The following is a 10214-nucleotide window of genomic DNA, read 5'->3' as shown; positions in this document are numbered from 1 at the left end:
CTTACGTTCTTACTTATATTTCATATTTTCGGGTTTGGTAACACGTTTTGACTTAGCCATAAAAATATTTTTATTTTATTATCAAATCCATTTTAAAATGAAATGACCGCCGATTTTTACCATAATCTAATATTTCTGAAAGAAAAACAGGTAATCTTATTTCAATTGTGGGAGCTATTGTTATTTCAGATCTATGGAAATAGACCGTAATGTCTTTAGAAATAACTAGAGTGGGTATCATCGAACTTAAGCGGCCTGATGGAACTATCACTACCACCACTGGAGAAGCTGCATCCCTCTTGAATGATTTATTTGCTAGTACTGTCAGCACCCCGGGCCCTGGTATCTTACCTGCATACGGTATGACTACAGCTGAACTTCCACCCCTCCCTGCTTCTCAAACGAGACTAACTCTATTCTCCTGTGAACCTTGGAACTTATACAGACTCCTCTCTACTTCAAAAGTTACTAAGTCGCCTGGTTCGGATGGCCTTCACCCTTTCTTAATAAAATCGCTTGTGGATGTTCTTGCCTTTCCCTTTTACCTAATAATTTCGCCCTCTTTCTCCCATTGTAAACTACCAACCTCCTGGAAGGAAGCGAACATCACGCCCATTCACAAGTCCGGCTCCCGTATCGACCGTACTAAATACCGTGCGATTAGCAACCTTAATCATACCCCCAAATTGAGTGAACGCCTTGTGTACAATCAGGTTGCTACCCACTTGGCTAAAACCCACTTCTTCTCTCGGCGTCATGTCTGACCAATCTCCTTGAGGCCACTTATTTGTGGTCTATGTGGCTCGATGAGGGTTATAGCGTAGATGTTATCTACTTAGACTTTTCAAAAGCCTTCAACTCGATCCTCATGCGCGTCTCCTTGAATCCCTTCATGCTGCGGGAAATACTGATGATGCCCTGGCTTTCTTTAGAGGATTACTTAAGTGGCCGGCGGCAACGGGTCGCCCTTAATGGGGTATCATCTGCAGGGCTGGTCCGCCGTAACTTGTGCTTCCGCTCTCCTGTGTTGGTCAAATCCCTTTACAACTCCCTAGCACTTCCCATTTTCGATTATTGTTCTCCAGTATGGTCTCCATACTTGGAGACTGACCAACATTCGCTCCAAAAAGCCCAGAGCCAATTTACTAAATTGGCTAACAAAGTCTCAGCCCACTCCGCCCCCGCTCGAGCAAAGACTCTAAATATTCAACCAGTCATGATTCGTCATAAACTCAACAATTTATGCTTACTTCACAAATTTGTTCATAAGAATCTGGTTTTGGGCTTTTCGGACTATTTTTCCCTTGATTCCGGTTCTCGAACCAGGGGTCACTCCCTCAAACTAGTCAAACCACCCCGGGCGAGAACAACTCGCCGGTTACATTTTTTCTCCCACTCTATTGTTTCGATTACCGACTATTTGCAATTTCGTTCCTCTTTAAGTGACCATTTACGAACCTCTTCATGACCCCCCCCCCCCTGTTTGACACTATTCGGTCATTATTGTGCATTTTTTCGCTTGCTTTGCTATTTTCTTAATTCACTTGTTTTGTATCCTTGCTTTTTAATTCACTGTACTCAGTAAACATCCTTGTCTCTATGTGTCTGTGCATAAGTCATCACGGCTTGACAGACCATTTTCATATATAAATAAATAAATAAATAAATGAATAAAATACACTTCCCCGGGCAGTGCCAATTCCGGTAGCGCCGATCCCACCAATTGATACGTGGTACCGGATGAGTTTCAGCTGCAGCTCTCGTACTCCATGTTCGGCTAAGAAAGTTGCTTGGGATGCTGAATCCAATAGAGCTCAGAATAGCCGAAATTGCCCAGTTACGTCTTTGATCTCAATGAGGGCAGTCGGAAGAATCACTTTGCCTGCCTTGGTGGAGGGTTCATCACGAGAAAGGTGAGTTCGGACACTCCCGTCTTCACCGGTCGGACGTTCTTCCTCTCGCCACAACGAGAACCTAACTTGCAGTCTTTAAATCGATGATCAGATTGAAAGCAGTTGACGCAAATATAGTGTCTCTTCACTAGGGCCCAACGTTCTTCAATCGACGATCTGGTAAGTGTGGTACATCGAAACACCGGATGCTTTTCGGAACAGATAACGCATCTCGTCCGAACGAGTCCATGATGCGAGGACATCTTCGGCGAAGAGCATCCAAATTTCGGGCGTGATGATCCCGTCCGCGAGAGCTCCCATGAACGTTGGGATTCTAAGTCGAGCTTCTTCTTGACGATGTGGACCAGAACTGAGTACCAATGCTGGACTGGTTCCTGCAGAACCTTGAGAGAACTGACGCACTCCGTTGTGGTATCGATCAGCTGCCGTAGGGCTGATGCGGATCCCTCCTTAACCGACGGTCGATTAAAGATTTTTTTTATTAGATCATCTACGATCTCTAGTGTTGTGGAAACGGTTCTTCAAGATGGCCCCATGCCTCTATGTAGTTGGCATCTGTTAGTTGCATTGATTGGATGAACTGAGCTGCATCACCGGAAATTACGTTCTTCAGGTAATGTAGCTTTTGAGACCCGGAGAGTTGCGTTTTATTGTGCACCGTGGCTAGGAACGGCAACCAGTCTGTGGACTTTCCTCCAAATTTTGGTAGATCAATCGGTGGAAGGCGGATGTCAGATGCTGATCGTTTCAATTCTATTCAAGGAACTGAAACTCCTTTCAGAAATAGTATTGGCCACGGGAATACACAGAACAACTTTATAGTACTTAACAAAGTCGGGAAAGCCACCTTCCATCGTCATTAGATAGTGATAACAGTCTGTTACGCTTTTCAAATTTTTCGATTTTATTAAATTTTTGGCTATTTTAATTTGACCTTTCAATGAATCTAGTTCGAATTTAAAGCAAGTGTATATTTGGCAGTGGGCTAGGACGTCATTTTCTACGAGAAAGTTTTCCGAGTCGGGGTCAGACGCAGTTATTCCTTTAATTAGGCTATTATTTTCTAAAAATCTGTTTTTCATTTCTCATATACATTTATCGATTATTTGGTAGTAAGTTGATCTCAAATGTTCATTTTAGGTCTTAGCTTCAGTGTCTCGGTTTCCTGTTGTACACGTTACCACACTAGGCCTTTGTCTTTGATTAGGGATTATTTTTCGTTTTCTTAAAGCTATAGAGGTGCAGTGTTGCGATCGGGAACCGTGATAAAAACGGATTCTGCTAACTTAAAAGCTTCGTCCCAAATTAAGTCGAATTTTTCGGGGTTCCTTACTTCCTCTAAGGTAGTTATGGTAGCTTTGCAAATAGCGATAACTTCAGTTGGTAGAAGGAGTTGGTAATACCTAATATTTCATATAAAGCCGTAATCAAAATCAAGTTAGTGAAGTTTTGTAATTGCAATATGTACCTTCGACATTCGGCAGCTTCTTCGGGCTTACCATTTTCTACCAAGTTCTCCAATGCTAATAGAACAGAATCAAATCTACTTCTGAAGTAATGAAGATCTAGCGTTTTTTTTTTGCTCCACCACCTAGTGTCGCAGCTTTGCGGCATTTTAAGAACTATTTCGTAGCCCAGCTCTTTTTGAGAATTATTAAAACATTCACTCCTAATAACTGAATTGCTTTGGATATTATAGATCGCTTGAACTAGTCCGAGTAATTCCCTAACCGCGACTATATTGGAGCAGCATTCAACCAAAACTAAATTTAAACGATTGGCAAAGCAATGGACGTACGGACAATTTCCAGCTACTGCCTTCTCTATTTGAACCCTCACCATTTTACGTGCCCACTCATTACACTGGCCCCATCATAAGTCTGAGCAACGCAATTTTCAATTTTCAGTCTATTCTCCGTCAAAAGGGTAATTATAGCCAAACTGATGCTTTCAGAGTCGAACTTATGCAAATCTGTGTTTGCTAAAAATCGCTCTACTACGCCAATTTCCTTTCTAGTATACCTAATGCAAACACTCAGCTGTTCTACTCCCACATTATCTCTAGTCTCATCGGCAATTACGGATAAGAAACCACCTGATTCATTAACCTCCTTTACCATCATTGGCCTAACAAAATTTCCATTAAGGTTAATCAGCTCATTTTGGACAGTGCTATGTATGTATTTAGCATTATTTGGCATACTTTCGCACTTGGCTTTTAAGTCGGGACAATATCTCTTTAATAAATCTAAAATTTCTACGAAATTGCCCCTGTTCCCATTTTCATCGTCCGACCTATGCCCCCAAAGAGCGAGATCTTGTTGGGCGAACAGTACTATTATCTGCACGTGAGCAGCTAAGACATCGCTATTTCTAGCAACGTCTGTTTTATGATGCTGATCAACCAACTGACATACTATTGAGCCTCGAGATTTCGATTCCAAATAGTCTGAATATTTTTTATAAGACTGTTGGTGTAAAGATTTAGTCGAAGTAAAGTGTTCTTCGAACTTTTTGGCCATATATTTCCAGTCCGAAAACCCCTCAATAAATCCCGTATTTCTGCCACCTAAAAAATGCCGACAAGAAAAACAATAAACTTTATCGTTTGCTTCAGAATATTCGAACATTTGATATTTGGTGTACCAAGAAGAATTGAAGCCTCGGTTTTTACCACCCATTAAGGTTTTGGGAAAAGACACGAGGTTAGGTTGAACGGGCAGACAATCCTTATCTAAACTAATATCTAAAGCAATTAATCGTCTTACGTTTGAATGGTCTATCTTTGCACTCGAGGCTCTATTAGATGATTCAACCAAAATTTCCGATAACTCAGAATTTAGAACTACCCCCTTAGCCGGACTGACATCGACATTGGGTTAAACGTCAACAACATTTTTTTTACTGTTTTCAGCCTCTGTAAAACCTAGAGTTTCCCCTGAATTCAGTTTATTTATTTTAGCTGACGGTTGAAGAAATCGTTCCATTGAGTCTTTCTGACTACTAACAGAACTATGCTCGCTTCTCTCTTACGTTTTTGGCGTTTTTGGGCCCCGACATAAACTTTCGGAAACTCATTCTGGTTTTAGTTTTTAAAGTAAAAACTCCAGATATTACGCCTTTTAAAAATGGTACCACTATAGTCTTAAAATAAAACTAGTTTTAAGAATGGTACAACCCTCGGCACCACCAATAGTTTGGTTAAAAATATGTAGCCACTAAAAGCTTGAAAAAAGCCAACAAACTATATAAACTAGCCCGAAATGTTTTTATTTAAAACAAGAGCAGTACGGCTTTTTTAAACCTCTAGGAGGTAGAAGTCGGCTCTTGCCAAAAATATTAAAACAAAACAGACACCACTAATATAGTTTTGTTAAAAAATAACTAGGTACTAAATAAAAAGCTTGAAAAAAGCCAACTAACTATATAAACTAGCCCGAAATGTTTTTATTTAAAACAAGCGCAGTACGGCTTCTTTAAACCTCTAGGAGGTAGAAGTCGGCACTTGCAAAAAATATTTAAACAAAAAGGACACTAAATTAACTGACTGAGAAAGACTCGAAATGAAGAGAACTGCTTTGAAGAAGCGGAGAAAATGAAATGAAACTCTGGTAAAAATAAGGTTTAACTTCGTCAAGATAAGAGTGACCACCGGCCTTTCGAACACGTGACCCAGTGGGCGAATCACAAACCCCCAAATAAGCTGGAGTTTTCCAGTTTTACCCCCATGGTGGAGGCCCACCCCTGCTATAACGGTATTGCGCTTATCAACAAACGTAACTCTTGACAACACGGTAAATCTCGGACGAACAAGTGTCAGGTGCGGGGCCCCCTTTCTCGTTTTGCATCTTGTGGGGGGGGGGGGGGTGAAATTTCGCTCTTTGAACGTTTTACGATAACGTGTGCGGCTTATGGAAACAGCTGTTTTTCCCCCAAATTACAATCATCCCCCTTTACAAATAAACTCCGAATATTAACACCGCTTAACCTACCCTTTTTAGGCTGCAGGGGGCCCCTGAGGGGGCTAGTTTTCTGAAGTGGAAAGCCAAGATTACCAGCCGTTCAGGAATAAAAAAAAACTGGTAGTCAACTAGTCATCTTTTCAATGAATTTTAGGCCCCAAGAAGCAGTGGCGGCTTAAGAAGGCTGGGTCCCCGGGGCGGCGGCAGTGTTTTGTGACACCCCCCAGGACCGTGCAGAAGTTTTCACGGGTCCGTCTTCTTCAAGTTTAATCGTTCTGATTTGAACCCCCCCCCTCGAGCTTCTCCGATGGCACCCCCTGCTGCCCTGGTACCCTGGTACCTGGGGCGGACCGCCCCCCCCTTAGGCCGCCACTGCCAAGAAGGCACCTTTTTCGTAAATTGGAAACCTAAAGTAGGCACATTTTCTTAAATTGGAGGCCCGAAGTAGACCTATAGTTCTTAAAATGGGAGGCTCCCTAAGTAGGCCCAAAATTTTTCAACGTAGGCACGTGCCTACTTGTGCCTACTGCTGGCGGCGCTACTGTCTGCTGCTTGCTTTTGAGCTTTCTCGAGGTATACATGTAGAGTGATGACTCCGTCGGACAATGGCAGCAGCCTTTACAGATTCGATGTGTCGAGTACGTTGGACTCGATCCGGGTGACTTGTCCCTTGATGACTCTACGTTTGGATAATTGTGAGGTCAGGAGATGAGAATCCAGCTCGACGGACCAAATTTCAACAAGATGGCCAAGGTTATTTTATAAAAATAACTTTTATAGTACATTTCGATAATTTTACCTTTCGAATTTCTCCGTACTATAATTTCAATCGCGTACTATATAGTACGCTTTTTGCGATAATTTTACTATATTTCCGATATTTGTGCGATAATTTAAGAAATTTTAGAAAGAACGGCGTTTCCAGTTTCTTATGTTACTCCATAGAAATCTCATAGGTAACTAGAATGCTGCCGCCTACGGCCGAGCTTGACGCCAGTTCATTTTGAACCTTCAGCCAATGAGAGGCCGTAGAGTGGTTCCGCCAAGGAGGATAATAATCCTTCTTGATTCTGCTACTATAGTGGGAGATGGGTGACGTCATTCTCTCTGGTGACATTAAATTCTTGGCAGAACCACTCTTTGAGCTCTGATTGGCTGAGATCTGGCTATCGTCTGCCACGGCGTTTGGTCCATTTTCCAGTTATACGGCAGCATTCTAGTTACCTATGAGATTTCTATGTGTTACTCCTAGTACAACGGGGTCTCGATCGAGAAACGGTTTGAAAGAATTTTTGGATTGCCTCCAAAATTCGTCTGTTGCCGACGTCACCTAGATGAGATCGCATTGATTTTCAATTGGATCTCATCTCAGTGACGTCACGATGTTCGTTAGCAACGAAGTTACCAACCTTAGCCCTTAGCAACCACAGCGTATCGAGGCAACCTTTTATAGCCTAAAGTTTACTAACCTTGCTTCTAGTAGGCTAAGAATTGAAATATTATACTCCTTGGAGTGTTTAGTTTGTACTCGAAAATACGGCCGACTTGACTAATCAAGCGTGTTGACTGTTAAGTAGCCTAACAAAAACGAAATATGTTAGTAACGGCCAGCTATGATAAAGTGCTACCACGCTATAGCGAGTAATCAAAATTCGATAATTTTTGGGCTTCGATACTACAATTTCAGTTTTGGGACCTGGCAACGCTGGCGCCAACGATCTTTCCTAAGCTTTGTTATTGTTGTAAATAGAGCGCGATGTGTTTGGTGTTAGCCTATTACATTTTACTTAAATTATCTTAAATAAAGCTCTGATAAACTAAGAAAGCTCAAAACATGATTAATTATTGACTAGAAGGCACTGCAAGAAACGTTTATAGGTACATTTGATTAAGCTACAATAAGAAAATCAGTTGCGTAACTATTAAATTCATTATCTACTATGTTAAGTGACTTTACTTTGTATTTGTTGACCTGGAATGTTGCTGGTCAATCACCTGGTGAAGATCTACACTCAGCGCTTGGCTTAATTAAAGGAAACCAACAAAATGATGTTATTTTACCAGATATATACGCAATTACATTCCAAGAAGTTAGTGTGAAACCTCAAAAATTACTATATGACTTTCTATTTGATGATCCTTGGATTGATAATGTTAAAACTTTACTTGCTAAATTTAATTATGTTAAAGTAAAACATATACGTCTACAAGGAATGGTTTTTTTACTGTTTGCCAAAAGACAACATTTAACAAGTTTACGAAGTATTCAAACTACATATACTAAAACGGGGTTTGGCGGTGCTTGGGGAAACAAAGGAGGTGTCACAATCCGATTTTCAGCATATGGGTGTTCTTTGTGTTTTACTGCTTGTCACATGGCTGCTCATGATGAGTTTTATAACCGAAGAGTTCTTGAATACAACACTATAATAGATACACAAAGTTTCATAGATCCATTAACCAAAACAATTTTATCCCACGATTATGTGTTTTGGTTTGGTGATCTAAATTTTAGAATTGATGATTTATCAGCTACTGATATCATGAACTTAATAAACAATAAGAACTATGAAAAATTGCTTGCTAATGATCAGTTATTTAAAGCTAAAACTAATGGAGATGCCTTCAGCGAATTTAATGAATCAACTATAACTTTTCCACCCACCTACAAGTATTTCTTTCAAAAGAATGAATACAATTTTCGCTCACGAAAGCCTGCATGGACTGATCGTATATTATATCGTTTAACACATAACGCTTATGAAAATGTAACTTTAGCATTGGAACCACTTGGATACCATTCCCATGATGAATACGCTTTAAGTGATCATAAACCTGTTATAGGAACTTTTAAAGTCAAGGTTTTCATTGAGCCATCACTATCCAAAGTCCATTTTTATCCAGTATTAGGGTGGACAGCAAATAAGGATTCCGAGGCTTGGTATCAATTTAATGAAGGAAACTTTCCAAGCGTGTGGGATTGGATTGGTCTATATAAATCAAATTTTCTCTCTGTTGATGAACATTTACATTACGTTTGGGCAACTACAGTTCCTTCTCAAAGTATTCCCTGGGTTGAACAAGAACTGCAAGTTTTAAATGTTGATAACAGAACATTACCAAGTTCAAGTAAACAAGATGAAATTACTTTGAGTTTAGAAAATGACTGCCCAAGGAACTCAAGACCGTGGTACAAGGTGGTTTTCATGGACCAATCTCTTCTAATTCCTGGACAATACAGATTATTGTATATTAATGGCAGGTTTAATAATGTATTAGGAATGAGTCCTCCTTTCATGATATCATAGCGTTAAAGACCTAGTTGAAAAAGGGTTCCAACATTTTCCTTGCAATCCCTCTATTGATAAGGATGGTCGGCTTGTAATTGCGATCTCTAAAAGCATTATAACCACTGCCAATTTTATCAATGCTTACAGTGCATAATTGTACAGCAAGCTAATAAGAGGTTCAAACACTTTTTCAAGACAGAGGAGCCTTTAAGTAATAGTACTTATGTAGTAATACTAACAATACAGCTAACTTAGCGCCATTTTGCTTTCTTATAGTCTGATTTACTTTTTTAGATGTCACTGTGACTAGCGCCGTGTAAAATGTCCTAAAGAGGCATATTTATAGAATGTTATGAATTCAACAAGCGAAATTTTTATATAAACTCTACTAAATTTTTTAGTTTTAAAGTTACTACTAAAAAATCTCTTATATTTTTATTTTTTTTTAAATGTGTATTTTTAATTAATATTACTACTATGTTGGCAAGTTGACTTGTTCACATATTAAGTTTCAAATTGTAGAAAGACTTAAATAATAAAGTACATTTAAATTAATGTATTCAAACAATCACTATATTAGTGATACAAAAATAGGCAAAATTGATCAACTACAGCGGCCTCATGTAATTTTGCTTTTTATTTTGGCGTAGATTACGAAACTATTTTTGGGCCGCAAATGATTATTTTTTTAATTAACTTAATTTTAAAAAAGTAGTAATTTTAGGGAATTACCGTTTTTTGGTTTTTTTTGGCGGAGAACGTCGCGCTTGACGCGTAGATTACGAAGTTATTTTTTTTGGGCCGCAAATGATAATTTTTTTAATTAACTTAATTTTAAAAAAGTAGTCATTTTAGGGGATTAGTAACGTTTTTCTAAAAAATAGTTCCGTCGTGTATCCGTCGACACCACTTTTTTGACACGCCCCAGCCCCCTTCCGAGCATTGACGGTGGGCCTTCCGTAATCGCCGCCTCCCCAACCCCCTACTAAAAAAAGCGATGGACAATCTATAACGCGACCTAGAGGACAGTACCAAGCCTTACGCATCAA

General features: G+C 39.7%; 2 protein-coding genes across 2 annotated transcripts; one reads left to right on the top strand and one right to left on the bottom strand.

Moving 5' to 3' along the window:
• Positions 1–3144: 3144 nt before the first annotated feature.
• LOC149947732 (uncharacterized) lies at positions 3145–4435 on the bottom strand. The gene is made up of 3 exons (XM_090170955.1): positions 3769–4435; positions 3382–3676; positions 3145–3316 (listed from the first exon to the last, which is right to left on the bottom strand). The coding sequence occupies exons 1-3, from the start codon at positions 4433–4435 to the stop codon at positions 3145–3147; spliced, it is 1134 nt and encodes a 377-aa protein (XP_090027081.1).
• Positions 4436–7634: 3199 nt separating this feature from the next.
• LOC149947731 (inositol polyphosphate 5-phosphatase K-like) lies at positions 7635–9681 on the top strand. Its single transcript, XM_090171653.1, has one exon. The coding sequence runs from the start codon at positions 7816–7818 to the stop codon at positions 9181–9183; it is 1368 nt and encodes a 455-aa protein (XP_090027779.1). The 5' UTR covers positions 7635–7815; the 3' UTR covers positions 9184–9681.
• Positions 9682–10214: the final 533 nt, after the last annotated feature.

This window comes from Leiobunum rupestre, chromosome 4, assembly GCF_980474605.1.
Source record: "Leiobunum rupestre chromosome 4, qqLeiRupe1.1.hap1, whole genome shotgun sequence".
NCBI classification, from domain to species: domain Eukaryota; kingdom Metazoa; phylum Arthropoda; class Arachnida; order Opiliones; family Sclerosomatidae; genus Leiobunum; species Leiobunum rupestre.
Note: the sequence above shows the minus strand (reverse complement) of the source record. Positions and strands in the feature narration are given on the sequence as shown.

Bases quoted from the DNA above. Each gene is read 5' to 3' on its own strand.
- LOC149947731 (XM_090171653.1), top strand. From the start codon at position 7,816: ATGTTAAGTGACTTTACTTTGTATTTGTTGACCTGGAATGTTGCTGGT.
- LOC149947732 (XM_090170955.1), bottom strand. From the start codon at position 4,435: ATGGCCAAAAAGTTCGAAGAACACTTTACTTCGACTAAATCTTTACAC. The intron at 3,677-3,768 runs GTGGGCACGTAA...GTTTAAATTTAG, and splicing joins TGATGGGGCCAGTGTAATGA to TTTTGGTTGAATGCTGCTCC. The intron at 3,317-3,381 runs GTACATATTGCA...ATGAAATATTAG, and splicing joins GAAGCTGCCGAATGTCGAAG to GTATTACCAACTCCTTCTAC.